This window comes from Mchenga conophoros, linkage group LG7 (assembly GCF_057382185.1).
Source record: "Mchenga conophoros isolate Kocher_MC1m ecotype Shallow Benthic linkage group LG7, M_conophoros_male_GT1.1, whole genome shotgun sequence".
In the NCBI taxonomy this organism is placed as follows: Eukaryota; Metazoa; Chordata; class Actinopteri; order Cichliformes; family Cichlidae; genus Mchenga; species Mchenga conophoros.
Genome location: NC_140532.1, coordinates 19,883,248 through 19,901,293, shown reverse-complemented (window position 1 = coordinate 19,901,293; position 18,046 = coordinate 19,883,248). Strand labels below are relative to the sequence as shown.

The 18,046-nt window shown below is 40.6% G+C and overlaps 2 protein-coding genes across 2 annotated transcripts; both read right to left on the bottom strand.

Moving 5' to 3' along the window:
• Nucleotides 1-6,742, bottom strand: samtor (S-adenosylmethionine sensor upstream of mTORC1). Its single transcript, XM_085282798.1, has 5 exons — nt 6,484-6,742; nt 3,821-3,962; nt 3,569-3,697; nt 3,101-3,215; nt 1-2,794 (listed from the first exon to the last, which is right to left on the bottom strand). The coding sequence occupies exons 1-5, from the start codon at nt 6,641-6,643 to the stop codon at nt 2,162-2,164; spliced, it is 1,179 nt and encodes a 392-aa protein (XP_085138924.1). The 5' UTR covers nt 6,644-6,742; the 3' UTR covers nt 1-2,161.
• Nucleotides 6,743-7,615: 873 nt separating this feature from the next.
• ppp1r3ab (protein phosphatase 1, regulatory subunit 3Ab) lies at nt 7,616-15,977 on the bottom strand. The gene is made up of 4 exons (XM_085282791.1): nt 15,166-15,977; nt 14,558-14,622; nt 14,361-14,449; nt 7,616-13,606 (listed from the first exon to the last, which is right to left on the bottom strand). Exons 1-4 carry the CDS (start codon nt 15,945-15,947, stop codon nt 10,643-10,645), a joined length of 3,900 nt encoding a protein of 1,299 aa, XP_085138917.1. The 5' UTR covers nt 15,948-15,977; the 3' UTR covers nt 7,616-10,642.
• Between the last annotated feature and the right edge of the window lie 2,069 nt (nt 15,978-18,046).

Sequence of the window (18,046 nt, the reverse complement as noted above, 5' to 3'; positions counted from 1 at the left end):
TTATATTTACATTCATTTATAAAAGAGAAATACAATGGTACTGTAAGGACACATTGTTCTGCACTGTTGAAAATGCTGATAATGAAGATGATCCATATCATGCAAATAGGCCAAAAGAAACACTGGAAGACAAAAATCACAAAACACGCCCCTTTAAAGTCTGAATATGTACTGTGAATTTTTTTTCTCCTGTTAAAAATCAGGAAGAAAAAACAAAACAGCAGAGATATGCATTAACCAGAAAATGATATGGAAATGGCAAAAGCACACTGCATTACATAAACACATATCCACTAATATGATGGACAAAACAAAAACACAGAAGGCACCTTATAGTTATTATTGGTATCGTTTTGTGGGCCTATCACATTGGTTGTAAAATTGTGAAAAGAAACAACATTTTGTGACACCCTTTGGGATCAATGATAAAGTGCCACTGACAAAAACAAAAAACCAACCAAAAGAAATTCCACACACTAGAAATTCACTTCTTCAGTCACACAGTCTAAGCCACACCCACACATTTAGTCTATTCAGGAACCAGCAGGAACACACAATAACATTTCACCTGGTAGTGTCTTAGCTAAAACCTCCCTGCAGCATACAGCATTTTCAGATCCGACCTCGCTTTCTAAATTTTACAATATTTCACCTTTTTTACAAAAGTGAGTGTAAATTTCTCTCTGTGATTTTTCTAAGGAACTCTGCATCTGCTTTTGTGGAGTGCTGTATTTTCACATCAAAGTTGTAAAACTGTGTCAAAGGAAACTGGTGTAAAGTCACTGACATGCAGTGTTGTACCAATCTGCTGCTTAAGACAAAAAAAAAAAAAAAGATTAAATGCAACAGCAGGAAAAAGATCATTCAGAATGAAGTCAGTCTTTAAGAGAAGAGCAAGACAAAAACCTTGTACCTACTATGCACTTGTACCTTTTTAAACACAATAAGTAAACACTTAACGTTTCACATTAGTAAACCTACTAATACTACTGTATGGTTCTGAAAATGTTTCAAATGCTACAAATACCATTTTTTTGTTGTTTTTTTTGGTAAAAGATACACAAAATCATTCATAGAATGCCAAGTTACCAAGGCATTGCCACAATTTACAACACCAATGTTTGACTGTTTGACTATGGATATCTATTTCCAAACTATTTTTTTATGTCTTGGAAAACTAAAATGAACATCAAAAAAAAAAAAAAAAAAAAAATTTTCAGGAAGTTGAGCTGTATGTGCCAGAAGCAAACACGCCCGTCTACTTATTCCATCTCTGTCTCACCAGTGCAATCAAACCCCCGTCGCGCTGCTTAGGTTTGCTGTATTTGGCTTTTTTGTACAGAGCAGCCTGCGACTCTAGCTTATTTCAAACAGAGACTGAGTACAGAATGTAGACAAGCTGACTTTTGATATTAAGAGGAGCGGGGAGTTCAGAGATCTTGCGGGTATTCGATTTCCAACTCTTAAAAAACCTAACTATTTATCAAAATATATCCATCTTTTGTGTGTGTGTGTGTGTGTGTGTGTGTGTGTGTGTGTGTGTGTGCGTGCGCGCGCGCGCACACTCTGAAAGGAGTGTGGATATGAGAAAATAATCTGTAAACTTTTCTTTCACACTGTGCAAACTGCATTGTTTTGAGAAGGAGTAGAAGTGGGGTAAGAATGCAGCTGGTTAAATTTGGCAGCGCAGCAGTTGGAGGGGAGACGACAATTAAGCCCTTTTCAGACACACTCTCCATTTACGGTAACCTGGCAGCATCGAAATGTGTCGGCTTCACATCTCAATCAGCATCCTGGTCGCTCTTCGGCAATGCCAATCTTTCTAGGTCAAGCCTTGAAACATTAGCGCGGGCACGGCACAAGTCTGCATGTGTCCCGTGCTTCATTGTGAGCTGCTCAGCTGACCAGAGGATGCATTAAACTTTCAAAAGCGTGGTTACACTTCTAAAAGCTGACACTGATAATACTGTGTGTCAAACCTCATGCTTGTACTGTAGCCTTCTCTCTCACTGTCAGGGGTATATTTGATTTAAAGCATTAGGAATATTAACTAAATATAATTCCATCGCTTTTACAGACTTTTGAAGCCAGCGATGTTATGCTTTCCATGTCTGAAAGGGGCTTTAGGTGGAGAAAAGGGCGGGAGGGTTGCTGGTTTAGCCTAGCTCTGGAGCAAGATGGGATCCTCTAACTCATGAAAGCCGGGGACGGAGCTGCTCTGGCTCTCCCCAGAATCGGAATCATAGGGTGTGTCTGGTAGCTCCGTGAAGCCCCAAGCTAGCTGGTCATCCTCAAACTCGGAACGCGCCTGCATTGTGATGTCTTCACAATCTTCCTCCTCATTGGAATTAAAGTCCTGAGGGATGTAAAGCATCTCAGGGTAGTTGTGTGACACCAGGTCACTGGTGGTGGCCAGAGACACCTTTCGGAAGGCGATGAGATGCATGTGAGAATACTTGACATATTTGTAGCGCTTGAAGCCCAGCGACTCTACCGCGACCCGCCAGCTGCGCATCATGAGGGCGTGGCGGTTTTGGTGAGAAGAGTCAGGCGTGATGATGAGCAGCAGGCCATGCAGCTCCAGCAGCTCATGGGCCTTCTTGCAGCAGATCCAGCGCTGGTATGGCGAGGGGAAGTAGGACAAAAGCAGGGAGAAGACCACCACGTGGAAAAGCTGAGCGGGCAGAGCATCGATGGGGTTATGGAGCTGGCGGAGGAAAGCCTCGACTGCATCACCCGCCAGCTGGAGCGGCTGCTGAAGCTGGAGGTTGAGGAAGTCACACTTGTACACACTCTGAAAAAGCACAAATTTAACAGAAATCAGGGTTCAAACTTGATCTATGCCAGCAAACATTTCTACACAGCTCGTTTGTTTTCATGACTTGCAGCTGTTGGGCGTCACTTTTTCTGTGTTCTGCTGATTTTCTTCACATAGTCTAACCACAGCACTGGCAAAGGACATGACTCATTTCTGGTGTTGTTTTTGCTCTATAACGCAAACACCCAAGTGGGAAACTGTATCCATTTCATGTGAATAAACAAATGGTATAAAAGCACATAGTCAATTAAAATGTAAAACAGAATTAATATGCACTCGTACCTCAACCGCAGGCACTATGTCAATACCGACTGTGAGGAACTCGTCAAACTTCAAGAAAGGGTTAAAGCAGCTTCCCACATCAAGAAGGCGCATTTTCCCCAGCTGAGAAATCGAACTGTAGCACAAACAACAACATGCAATGCCTGATGAGTATAATACACAAAATCATATGCATTACACACACTATAGATAACTCTTTGTAATTGCACAGTCATACATAGTACAATAGTACAATGAAATTGGAAAACTGTCCCACATCGGCACTACGTACAACACGACACAACACGGTAACTTAAGTAATAAAAAGAAGAATCAGTGTATGTTTATTGCACATTATTATTACTATAGAGTGAGGGCAGGTCGTAGCAATTCATTTTTCTTGTTTTTTGGACAAAGACTTTATGATATATATGATATAGAGTGTTATCTGTCATACTCATGACAGATAACACTCTTACTTCATCTTACCTGGGGATGGTGCTGTACGGCTGGGCACTCGTAGATGCTGTACCCACACCCATAGCAAGCGTGGCACTTTTCTGATCCTTCTCTAACACTCTTTTCATTCCACCATCCAAAAAGTACTCTTGACAGACGCTGTGGAAGTGGCATCAAAACACTGCGTTTACAGAAGCTCATTTTACAGGCTCAGATTAGTCCGATTTCACCAGGCTCTATAAAACCTAAAAGATGCCCAAAGACCTTTGGGGGCGTTCATACCTGCGACACCATTCAATCCGGCCCTCTCCTTCACACTTTTTGATCCAATGGTTGTCAGCAAGATTCTTCATGGCGAGGGCGTACTCACTCAGTGTCTGCTCATCCTCGCAGTGCTCACGCCAGATCTTGTCAAAGTCGCCCACTAAGTGAGAAAATCAAACCCCCCTTAAAAATAAGGTCAGCAATATCCAAAACATGGCAAAAAACAGCTTCAAGTACTTCAAGTCTTACTCTTGTATGACGACAGAAAAACATTCACAACCTACTTGCAAGTTTTGGTTATCCACTAAATCACCAAAACCGGATCTTGGAAAAAAGGGGGGGGAAAAAAACGGCTGAAAAATCTCAGGTCACTGCTGGTACTTCAATATTGCCTATGTCTCACTTGTTTTTGCTTGCACAGAAGCAGAATTGTGCATCTAAAAATAATAAATAAATAAAACAAAACAAACCCACCCTCAAAACAGTCATTTCACAATAAAAGTTATGTCCACAAAATTTTCCATTTGCAGCTGCTCAGACGTTGACAGCCAGTAGCACAAGCAAACATGCCAACAAGGGAAAAATCCCATGACCAGAAGGGAGAAAAGAAAACTATATAGGAGTTGGTGGTAAACAGCAGTGCTTTCAAAACATGACCACTGTGATTCCATGCCAAGCCTACCAGATCATGCTTCGCTTATTAACCAATCATGAGATCTGCTCGCAGGATGACTTCTTTATGCTCTTCTAGGCTCCAAAACAAGCAGCTACTCTCTCCAGTGCTGAGGTCTTATTCAAACCACAAATTAATCCAAGCTCATTTTAAATACACTACCAGGGTTATGCAGTGTTTTATGGTGGTAAAGTAGGGCAGCGCATACACAAATAACACCAAGACTTGACATTTTAATATGCCTGCATTTTACTACGACACTATTTTAACTATTCAAAAAAAAAAAAAAAAAAAAAAAAAACTTTCCAGGATTTCTTTCATATTTCTGAGCAGTGAAATGGCCAACTGTATAATTTTGATTCAGAGCCGTTCAAATGAAACAAACTAGCCATGCATTCAAGCAGGAGATTAATTCATATTCTTAGTTTATACTGGAAGAAGAAAATATAAAGAAATCTTGCAAACCGTTGTGTCCTGGCCATTGACTCATCCAAAGATTTATTTCCTCTAGATATTTTAAATTTACCTCTTGTGCACTCCTCCCACATGGATTCCCTCACTATGCACAGCACAACGTCATCACCAGAACAAATCCTAGCTTCTGTAGGATTTGTAGTTAAATTTAAAATTCAGAGGACGTTAAAAAATACATCTTTCATCAATATATCTTTCAACTGCTAACTCAAATATGGAGTTAACTGCACTGATTGGGCTGTAAAATAAGACAACAGATGCTACGTATGCATGCTGATGAGCTGAGATCGGGGTTTTCCAAACTTCCTTTTTTTTTTTTTTTTTTTTTAAATTGAAGCAAGACAGATGGTTGGATGCTTATGAACTGATACAGTGATTGCAACTAAAAGATCCATTACCTCCTCCCATTTCATCTACTTGAACACAAACATCAGAGCATGTGGTTGCATTGTGTTTTGCATAAAAAGGGCCAATAATGATTTGGTCATTTTATTTGTATGTTGTTTCAAGGCTTGCCAAACAAAGAGACATTAATACCCACCAAATTAACAAATCAAAGAAATCACAGTAATCTGCTATTAAACAGACACTTTGTTGCTTCTTTAATCATCCCCAAATTGCAAATTGCCTGAAATAAAACTCATTAGAGTGGTAAACAAAGAGACAGTGTTTTCCCTTGTGACCAAAATGAGAATATTTATCAAAAAATAAAAAAGGAGAAGACTCATGCTTGTCTCTCATATGTAGTGGCCCCAATAATTTAAAGAAAGTGAATGATTCACCTTCCACAAACTTGCACAAACTTCCTTCTTTACATGACGTGTGTGCAAAGAAACAGCAGGAAGCAACAGCCACAGACAGGATTTAACCTGCTGTGTCGTCTTTGTGGTTTTTCTCCTGGCAAAAAGTAAGACGAGGTTCTTTTCCCCAATCTCAGCTCCACAGTTGAAGATCTCCTTTGGCTCTTTTATCCTTCAAGACACAGTTAAACCTCCACTAGAAAGGGGGGGGGGGGGGGGTTCTGGCCTATCCCAATGTGCCTTTTAATTAAATTATTTTCGCTGTCTGGCTCTGAACGGTAGCAAATCTCAGAAACAACACTAATTAGGTTGTATAAGTTGCGGCAACTGTTTGCTCAGTCTACAGAGTTATCTTTTATTGACAACCGGGAGCCAATCGGAAGTTACTCTTTTTCTTTCACCAGTCAAATGTCACATGTGTGTTGACTAGGTTTGAGAGCGAGAGATAAGATGTTGTTTGCAGAAGAGCCTTGTGTAAGCTGCCACAATTTATTTCTAAGGAGCTTTAATCAAGGCCTCGCTTGCTTGGTGCAACCCGCTGCTGTCGACTGGAGTCTGCCACCACAACAGCTAATCAGAAGTAAAAAATTAAAAAAAAAAACTTACAAATCCGTGATTACCGGATTAACCGCTAACTTTTTAACGTTACTTCAACATTTGTGAGATAACTAACAGTATCAGCCCATAGGCTGCAGGGCCACAGAGAAACAGAGGGGCCCACTGAGGCTGCTTACCCTCCCTGTATTTCCTACGCAGTTTTCTGTGGACGTTTTTGACGACTCCCGACAGTTTCTCCTGCTCCTTCTTGCACGGTGCTTCACTTGGAATTGGCACGTAGAATAGCTCCGACTGGTTTTCCGTCTCCCCGGTCTCGACATTGTCCCTGGGGTCCATAGCACCGCACCACCGATGTTACCCTCCGCCAGTCGTTTCCCCTTTTCCAGGCTGCAACCCGACCGGCGAACCGGCGCACGAGCCAACAACAGGGAAGCCGATTGGCTACCTGGAGCATACACGCGTCATAAACTGACAGCGCGTCGTCCAATCACAGGCGTGGAAGCATTCTTGAGCTGGCGTGCGTGCTGCGAAGCGTTCAGGTGCATTTGGAAATCTGTAAATTGCTGAAAAATCGTAAACAACACATCAGACAGTGTTGTTTTGTGTTTTGCAAAAGTTTTTATCTACAAAAGAAAACTAAACTTTGTTTTTTAGCCAACTGATTTATTCGTTTAACCCCTAAAACTATTCAAAGATAGTATATTACAAAAAATGTATGTTCTTAGACAATATCCCACTGAACTGAATAACTTTTTGTGTGTTTTTGTCGTTGTTTGCTTTCTTTTATTAGTTCTCCAATTAAAATATTGGACATGTGTTGAAGAAACTACTGGAAGCCCTTCCTGTAAAATAAATTTGCTAGCATTATGTATACAAACCTTGTTCTGAAAAAGTTGGGACACTGTATATTATGCAAAATGACATCAACGTCATCATTATCACAATATACAGTATCACCAACAGGTGATGAGACTCTGGAGAAATCTCTGTGTGCAAGGGAAGAGGCTGAAAATCAAAACTGGATGCCCTATGGCAGCACTGTCATGTAAATCACTGCACAAGCTCAGGAGCACTTCCAGAAATATCTCACTGTGAACATAGTTCAACGTGCCATCCTTATATATCATTTCCCTTCTTTGCATGAAGCCAAACGATTTTTATATTATAACAGACCCATATATAGGATCTAGTCCCCCGCCTCCAACCCCCATCATGATTTAAGACAGGGTGACTGGAGAGGATGTTCTGTCCTGTTAAATGGGATAGTGTAAGAAGGATCATTTCTAAAGCTGTACAGATATTAAACCTTTGAAAAGATGATGCAATGTTTTCTAAAATAGGCTAAGAATTTGAAAACCCACAAGTGATGCCAATCCATGGTTATTGTTTCTGGAAATTGGCTTGGAAAATCCTGATGGAGAGCATTATAGTCTGAGATGGTAATTTGACTCTGGCTAATGAAAACAAACTGACACTGTCTGAACAACAGGGGAAAAAGTTAAATACCATATATGTCAATGCTGTTTGCAGGACAACATCTATTATTAACTGCATGTTCAGTCATTTCAGAATATGAGGTAATGCCTTACGGTGGACACTGTGTAACCCCAATGAAAATAAAATAGTCACTAAATCCGCATTGGTAGTGGACTTATTACATCTGTGTTCAGCAGAACCATGTCCACATGGACTCGAGGTAATAACAAATATTAGAAATCTACAGTTTTATCACAGGGACTACATACTACAACATGAATAAAATTTTAGATGCCTTCCTGTTGTGTGTGGCTGATCATGTCCGTCCCTTTATGACCACAGTATTCCTATTTTCCAGTGGACGCTTCCAGCAGGATAATAGAGCTCAAAGCTCAAATAATTATAAACCAGCTTCTTGAACATGACAGTGAGTTCACTGACCTCAGATGGCGTCCACAGTTACCAGATCTATGTCCAATAGAGCGTGCAACAGAATATTCACATCATAGATATGCAGCCAACAAATCCACACTAACTGTGTGAAGCTATGTTAATAGGGACCAAACTATCTGAGCAGTGTTTCCAGCACCTTGTTGAATCTGTGAATTGAGGCAGCTCTGAAGGGATAAGGGGAGTCCAACCTGATTTTAGTACAGTGTACTTTATGAAGTGTCTGGAGAGGGTGTCTATTTATTTTCAGTTTAAACACAGATTTCATATGAAGTGAGGACAACTGTAGCTTTATTTAAACTTTTGTTGTAGTTATAAATTCTTAAACCCTCTGACAGTGAAGTATTTCTCTCTCCCAAAATATCACACATCACATGGTGGCTAAGGCACTGTTTATTTAGCTGGAGATATGCTTATTAGATGTATTGTGGAACCCGAGACATGTACTAATATTTTGGTGGAGGAAAAAATGGCCCTATGAGTTACAATTTATTAAATTGCGTCTCATCTCGGTTTAAATGATTTTTATTGTATCAATTTGATTTCCCTTTGCTTCTAAAGCAATTCTATGCTTCATAAAGTGTGGCTCACACAATACACAATAGAAATATATATATATATATATATATATATAATTTTTAATGCTAGTATTTCTAATGAAATGAACTTTTAAAAATGCATTATCCCCATTCTCACGGCACATTTGATTTATCATTGTATCCAAGTAAAAACACCTAAAAAGAGGTCAGATAGGCACCTGTTAGTCTGACAAAGACGACAGTTGCCTGACTATCTTTCACTTTGTAAAAGTTATTAAACAATCCAAGAGGTATAGGGTTTAGTCAACATGTCAGCCATGCTAATAAAACTGCATTGCTATTGCTCTAAAGGGTTTACTTCTGAGAGAAACACCTTTTTAGGTCAACTAACTGGGTAGTTTCATGGCTGCAAACTAAACAAAGTCAGTGAGCTTCCAGACAAAAGACAGCATTACAACGTGTTTCACATGATACCTCGGAACCATCCTGTCTTTATTTAGAAACACTTCAAATCAAAAAGAAGCCCCTGTTTATACCTTTTGTGTGTCCGGCTTATAAATGTTATGGTGTTTCTTTTTAAAAGGGAACGCTAATCCTTTTTTCCCTGAAGTCATACAGCAGCTGTGTTCAGCTTGCACAGCTAAAAGTCAAAGTTGAAAACAAAAGTTATGGGTCCAAGTGACTTGATTTCTATCTGGGTTTATTCATTCATCCCAGGAACTTCAATGACCCCACTCAAATCATTGGGGTGAGTGTGACCTGGCCAAAGAAGATACTAAACGCTGAGTTGCTCCCGGTGCGTTCACTGGACTGTAAATGTTAGTTAAAAAGCACTTAGATGCAGGAAAAAAGTGATGTAACTCAGTATCATGTGTGTGTGTGAATGGGTGTGGCATACGGTGTTTTGACAGCTTGAGCAGAAAAGCACCATTTAAGAACCATTTACCTCACCTCAGGTGACCTCAGTCGGTCACATGATGGATTGGGGAAAGGTCTCATAATGGTTTCAGCCCTTAATCCCTGGTAACAGTAATGACTCATACCTTTTACCAGAGTCTAAATACTTGGACCCTCTACCATTTTTTAGAACCGAAGAAGCCTCTTGGATGATTAGAAAAACATCATCACAAACCCAAAGAAATCCAATTTCCTTCCTTTCCTTAGTCTCTCAAGACTACCCTGACCTGGATGAACCTGCACATGGATACTGATTTTAAGGCTACACCTAAAAACAAAAAACATGCGCATGACATCTACACTAAAAAATAAATGTAGTATAACAGAAAAATATTTCATTTTTTTAAAGCATGATCGAAAAATTAAAATTAAATATTCTCATTAGCTTCAGTGAGTAGTGTATTTCACCTTGAAAAAGCTGCAGAACTGATCAATGTAACCATTGTAATGTAGGTTTTATGTACAGTGAAGCATTGAGAATAATGACTTATGACAGCAAACGTGTGTGATATCTGCCTAACTGTGTCTTCTTGAGCTTAATTTGGACTTCTGCTGGAAATCTACTTCCTAACTCACGATGTAACCGGAAGCCCCTTTTCCCCCTACGCCACATCCATCCACGCTGTTCGAGTCGATGCTGCGACACCCCGACATGTAGTTACATTTCGGTGGGCTTGCAGCAGGTTGCGCGGAAGGTTATGGTGCAGGGTTAAAGGAGTTTACAGTATAAGTAACAGCATAGATCTCCTGCAAAAATCAGTCTAAATCATGCATTAGTCATCACTGGAAGAAGAATTGGGTATCACATCAGTACCATGTACACTCTGAAAACCTTTAAAATCAAACATATTGTTTTTTTAAATTATTATTATTACATTTTAATTCAGCCCATTGTGTTGTCATTTTTAACTGGTTACTTCTCTTCTCGGCAGCAGAGCCAAACCAGAGATATCAAGTAGAGGCCCAAACAGGCAAAAAAGTCATAATGGTATGCCACAACTAAAAACACCACCAGCAGGGTTGCATATAGCAGTGATTTTGCAATATTGCTACAGGAAAACGTGTCTGTCCAGGACAAAACACTCTGACCCATGCGCTCCTCTGCAGGGGAAACAGCGGCATTGCTGTCTTCAAGCTTCTCCTGAAGGCAACTGAGGTGTTGTTCTTCATCGTGATATTCAGTGATGGGCGGCATAGTGGCAGACAGCAGTTTGGTTCTGCTTAGACGGGGCCTTTTGCTCACAGTGCTCTTGTCTTCGTGGGACCATCCTCCTGTGCCGACGGCCCTCAGGCAGTGCATGTACAGCTCCACCTCATCGCCCGAGTCTGACTCTGCTGAAGCGCTGTCCTGGCTTGTTTGATCACTTTCAGGTTCATCCGTTAAAGCGCCCCCCTCTGCAGCGGCACAACCATTTCCATCTTCTGACTGAGCTTTTGTGGTGTGAAGACATTGTTTTTCAGTTTGAATGTGTGCACTTTGCTCTTCTCCTATACTTTCTTTCACTGGTACGCTCTCGTCGCCATCCTTCAGCCCACTGTGCACCAGAGCAGATAAAACCTCTCCATCCTTGCTTCCTGTAATTTCTAACTTCTCTTCCAAACACAGTTCTGGATCTTTTTGTTCCTGTTTCGCCACACGTGAATGTGATTCTACAAGCTCCGCCTCTACTGCTCTGTAATTTAGGAATTCGTAACGTGGATCCAGCTCCTCTCCGTTTCCCTCCTTTGGTTCTTTCTCCCACTCTGCTCCGCCTTCACCTTCCTTATTCAAGTTTATTTTCCCATCTCCCTTTATCTCCTCGTTTTCTTGGATGTGTGCCCATTCAATACTGACCTCTTTTCCTGCAAAGTGTTTTTTTGTGTGCAGCTCTGTCTCTACTGGTCCCTCTGTTTCTTGTACTTGGTTCTCCTCAGTTAATTCTTCCCTTCCACCTGTTTTGTTCATCTTTATGACTTGAGCACATTCTACCTCAGTACTGGCACCATCTTCTCCAGAGACAGCCTCTCCGATTGTTTCGCTGTCCTCTTCTACTCCTGTCACTGCCCTCCCCTTGACAAATTCCTCATTTTCAATTTCTTTTTCTCTTACTTCACAGACGCCCGGATTTAAATATACTATCTCCCTTTCTTCTTCGTGTATTAAAATGTTGTTTTCTTCTTCTTTAACCATCATTTCCCAGTCCTTCACTTCAGTGATTTCTCCTAAACAGAGAGCCTCCTCCTTAGCTTTGATTTTGCAATGCTCTGTTTTTTCCTGTGTCTCTGTAGTCACGCATTCAGCCAACTCCCCTGTTACCTCAGTTTCACCAGAGGATTTTGATTCATCTTTGAGTGAGCCGTGTGTCATTTTACTGCCTTCTCCCATGTTGTTAGTTTCTCCTCGAGCTTCCAGAAGTGTCTCGGGTGTTGTGAAATCTGATTTCTCCACAAGTTTGCAGTCAGGAACAGTTGCTTTTGTAACTGAATTGTCATTGTGGTGCAAATTCAACTTATGCAAGTCTTCACATGGTTTAACCTCACTAAAAGATGCGTTACCAGGACACAGAGCTTTGATTAACTCACATTCATGGCGTTTTTCTTCTAAGTCGGCGCTCTGTTGGTCAGGTTCTTCATTAACATGTCCCAGCAGGTCCCCAGAGCTTTCAAGTTTTACAAATGATGTTTGCGGACTGGTCCTGACTTCATGTGTATCGCTTTTTGCGTGCGTTTCATCCAGATTAGTTTTATCATGTGTACATGGATTCTCTGGGAGTGGACACTGTGTTGTTTCTGCTGTAATTTGGCCTTGGGGGTCATGTGTTACACTATCTTCCTGTGCTTCTCCCCAGGGATGTAAACTCTCAGCCGGTATTTGTGGATTCAACAAATCTGCTTGCGATAAAATGTTTACAGTCTCAGGACAGCTTAATGTGTCTTCTAAACAAGTTTGTGAACCCTTAAGTGTGCTTGTGCATCTCCGGTCTGTATTTTCAGTCCCAGCCAGAACCTGCAGAGTCTCTGCATTTAATGTCAGACTTAAACTTGCTTCTTCTTCTTCTTCTTCTTCTTCTTCTTCTTCTTCTTCTTCTTCTTCTTCTTCTTCTTCTTCTTCTTCTTCAACACGATTATTGCATGGTGCTATGTCTGTGCATTCCTGATTTGATTTCTGGTTATTAATCACATTTCGAAGTGCTTTACTATTGTTACTTTTAATATCTGTTGAAACAGTGCAACTAATCTGTCTCATGCCAGTGTGAGGATGTAAGCCTCCAATATTCAGTGTAGCCCGTGCAGGATTTTCCCAGCCAGCTCCTCTCTGACTTTCACTTCCCACTCTGCCAAACACCTGGTGATACAGCGGAGCCACCACAGTGCCAAATGTGAAGCTGCTGGTCTGGCCAACAAGGCTTTCATTTCTCACTGCTGTTCTGCTAATGTATTCATGACCCATGTCTGCCTCCTGACTACTGTCCTGAGATTTGGTATGTTGCTGTTCTGCTTGAGCAAAATTATCAAACAGGTCATCTTGGATGTCCGTGGCACTCTCACCTTCTGCTAATGTGACTGAGGCAGCCAAAGCAATGCTCTCAGATTTCTCTGGCTCGTTCTCAGACGTTCGGTCAAGTGCTGGTGACAAAACATGTGAAACACTGAGGAGGGGTTTGCTGCACTTTGCTTGGGAACCTTCTGGTTTGCGGTTGCTCTCAGCAAACAGTTGCACATCTGTATGGCTTTCCTTTGGGGTTTCTTCTCGAGCTGCCTGTGGTACCCCTGGAGGTGATTCGTCTCTATCTGCGTTGTTGGCGTCGCCGTTTCTTTGAGCAAAGTAGTCCCTCACCCGGGCCATCCGTGCAGCCTTTCTGCGACTCCTTTGGCTGTCGTTTACTCCGCTCTCAATCTGTCCACCAACACAGATAGATTCATTTCAACAACATGCCCCTTAAAGAAAACCAAGTGAGGTAAAATTTAAAGCTGCATTTCTCACAACAAGAAGACATTAAAAAAAAACAAAGCATGCCTGACTAAATGTAATTGAAACTGTGAGAAAGCACAAACTGCAAGTATCACTTCTTATTTATTTTTTTTAGGTGCACAGCACATTATGTTATACTGGTGGTACCCAACTCCAGTTATGTGACCCTCTCTGAAAAAGTGCACCAGGGTCATGTTAAGCTCTCTGCTCCTCCTGCACCTCACAGTCATACCGATCCTTTAAATGCCTTTACACTGCTAATAATACATCATATATGTAGAAAACTTAACCCTAACCCTAACGCAGGGATGTCAAACTCATCTTACATTATGGCCCACTTCAGTGTTTCGTGGGCCTGACCAGTGAACTACATGTTTAATCCCTGAGATATTATTAAAAAAAAGGTACAATATTAATAATACATCTCATTTTTTTCTACATGATAAAGAAACGTTGCTGTAAAATGAAAAGAATCTGTCAGCACTACTCTTTGGGTTGTAACGAATGTTCAGAATTACAATAAAAGGATAGGAGTCTTTGCTGGGCCGATTGTGGCCCCTGGGACTTATGTTTGATACCCCTGCTTTACAACATTTTGCATGTGAGGATTTACAATGTCAGGACAGAACTGGAACTGTTGCGTCATCAGTCATATCGGCAACATTTTTTTTCCACTCACCAGTAATTTCTGTCCATGTTCCTCTGACATTCCTGACTGATCATTCTTAGATTTCAAAGTGTCACCCTCTAGTCCACTGTTGGCCACATCTGGAGACAAGAAACATTTTATCTATGATCCTGCTGGGCTATCAACGCAGTTTTCTTCAATTTCAGGTCATTTCTTCATTTCACAGTGGGGAAAAGGAAAATTTTCACCTGCTGCAATATTTCCCTGTGTTGACGACTCCTTTCCTGAACTGTTTTCCACGCTGGAGTTCGAACTGTAATAAGTTAATTAATTAAAAATGCGATCAGTCAGGGTTAATTTGCTTTTCTTTTTCACGTAGCTTCAGGTGATTATCGTCAATCAACAAACCACGTAAGGTGACAGTGCTGAGATACACAAATTGTTTTGATTAAAAAGTGTTAAATTGTTAAAAACTTGTAAGTATTTATATGTGTGAGATGTGAAATTGTGTATTTTCTAACTGTGACTGTTGTCCATTTCACAAAGTCTAGATTGGTTATAATGAAAAAAAAAAAAAAAGAAAGAAAAGAAGAAGAAGCATATTTCTTCTATTTATATGAGTTATTCAAATTATAGACCTCACATAGTCATCACCAAAAAAACTTAAGTTACAAAACTAACTAGCAAAGGACATTTTTAATGAATAGTCGATATTTAATTCAAGGCAGGAAATGGCCTTTACAATCTTCCATAACAAGCATAATGGACATTCCCCTGACCATGCACAATTCCTATAATTAAATAAACCTAAAAAATGTGCCTAAAAATGTTTTATGAAATCACTTTGTATTCTCACCTGGCTGTCTTGAGGCAGCTTTTCTTGTTCACGTTTTCCTTCTGTGGCTGATCGTTTTCCTTTGTTCTGCGGAAACATGACAGCACGTAGTTCTTGTTGGCGTTGTTGGCCCAGAACGTCCCCACAGGTGTTTCATACCGCAGACAAAAGTCAACTCTGGCCCCCTCTTCCCGAAATGGAGGCCACAAAGTGAGCGTGAATGAGAAACAGTCCGTCAGCCCATCGCTGGAACCAGGGATGTACTCAGCCAGGAGGTCAAAGTGGCTGGACCAGCAGTCCAAAGTTGTTCGAACATATATCGCCTTAGTGAAGGAGATGTTGAGGACGCGCACCACCGCTTTTACTATTGTGGTCCCTGGAAGTAACTCAATTTTTTCCAGCTCTACTTTCTGCTTCTGGACCTTGGTCAGTAGCTCCTCGGTTAATAACGGGAGGGAAAAATTAAGAGGTGAAAGAATGTATTCATCTTCATCATTGCCTTCCCCATCAGATGTGTCGTATCCTGGCAGTTTGGGCACGTCCCACGTGTCGAACTCCTTCACTTGAACCAAATTGAGGCCTTTGGCATCTGCGAAGGAAACTCTCCTGGAGCCACACATGGGAGGCTCAGGCTCCGAGTCCTCATCAGACACAGAGCTCTTTCTCCGTGGGAGAGGAGAGGATTTAGGCTTGAGGCCGATGACCACCTCGCCCTCATCATCGTCCACGTCCCAGGAGCTGAGGACTGGGACTCCTAAGAAGTTACAGGCCCCAGACCCTCTTGGCTGCCCCCAAAAATCCATGAAGCTCTCTGTGAGAGACTCAGCGTGAAAATGAACTGCGCTGCTTCTGGCAACTGACATTCATGCTCTGACTTAACAGATGGAGTCAAATTACAGATGACATTGTTGTGAGGGCCAACACTATAAATAGGCCAGAAGGGACTTAAACTATGTGCAGTAGTCTAAGTCTTCTCCTGAAGAGAATGTATGACCCAGTGCCGTATTTGTTTTTTTGTTTTTTGAGGGCTTGTATGACCTAATCTAAACTATAAGTTGATAATCATCTAAGTTTCTTATTACAAAACCACCCCAAAGTCTAAATATTTTGTGGACATCTTTGTAGAATCCATGACTCCCAAAGGAGTTATAATGTTATTTTTACAGCCACATGGGATTTACCATGGAAACTATTTATGTTTTGTTACTTCTGGCCCACAACGGGCTCCATTGCACTTGCATCCTGTTTAAAATCATTTCAAATCTGTGAATATCTGATAATTTAATAGCTGTGAAAGTCTCAAGGTGAGAAACAGTCATTCCACATTAGATTTATCTATTATCCACCTATCACATTGGCAGATACCATGATACAGTTTATGGCTCTAGTGTGTAATATTTCCTGTATTTATCTTATAGGTGACAAATTTGCATAATTGCCAAAAAAGTGGTGAGCGCTTAGTATTAGTGAGTAAAACATATTGTTTAACAATGAATAAGAATGAATGGTAAGCACTTGATTGATTCGTATGAGACAAGGCTTTTGTCCAGGCTGTTAGAGGATGTGATGCCGACAGAATACCTTTATTGCAGTGCTCAGTCGTGGAAGGTAGGGTGAAAATAAACCATGAATACAGAGGAAGGAAGCGTCATGCTACATATTATTGACACTTTTTACAATATAGAAGAAAAAAGCAGGAAGTGATTTTAACCATGTACCTGAGACAGAGGAGAGCAGCATCATTATAGAACAAAACATGAAGCAGTATTTACTTTTAAGACAAGTATTGTATTTTGTATGCATTAATTTATTTTTCTTTGTTCCTTTTAAACATGTTCTAAGAATTTGTAACTCAGTAAACATCCGATAAGGGCAGCCCGACAGATGTTTACTGTAAACATTATGTATCAGTAGGTAATGGATAATAGGTAGTGATTTGTAAATGAATGTAGATAATATTATACTACATTATATTTCAAAATAACTAGGCAGCTCATGCTCTTTCTCTTGATCATACTTTTTTTAATAGCTAGAAATCTTTTTGAGGTCAACTTGAAAGAAAGGCAGATGAGAAAAGTAATGAGGTCAGAGGTCAAGCATCACATGATATTTCAGTGCAGACTATAGTGTGATATTTAGCGTCCTCATATAGCAGCATCATTTCCTAAATGTCACCAATACAAAGGCAGTAGAATTTTAAGTGCAGTTTTAAAGATAAAAGTTATGAAACTTTGACCTTATTTGACTCTGAAGAAGAGGCCAGACGTCCCCAGTAAAGCGATATTTAGAATTCCCATATATCATTCCCTATATGCTTATATGTAGTCAATATAGGCATATAGGGAATATTTAGAAAACATAGTTTCTCACATTTTTATTTTTTATTTTATTATCTATTATTATTATTTATTTTCATCTTTACAAGGTACTTTCTATATGCTGATAATACACATTACACTTATAAGAATCGTAGTTTCTAATTTATAAGGCTTTTTGTCCATTTTAAAGACCTTGGTGGATGGAAGTGAAATTTTAATGGGTTATTAATATGACCCCACTCAAAATTCATTCAAACCTTTTCGAGCTCTATTTGGTGTATAACCTCCTTGGCGGCAGTAATAACTGCAACGAATGCTGTTAGAACCTTTTCCAGCATCCTTACTAACTCTTCCTAAATCTTCTGAGGACACACAGACCTTGTCTAAGCTCTTACTCTGTGGTGTTGCTCTGATTGCCAAAGTCATCCTGTCTTCCCTCTCCCAGAAAATCAACTTGAGGTTTCTCTATCTCAGGAACCCCGGTCTTGTTTGGAGGAACAGCAACGAGCACAACGACTGGTTTGTGAACCGAGTCCTTGGCTCAGGTGGAGCCACAATGCCGTCTGCAGGACACGTAGAGGAAT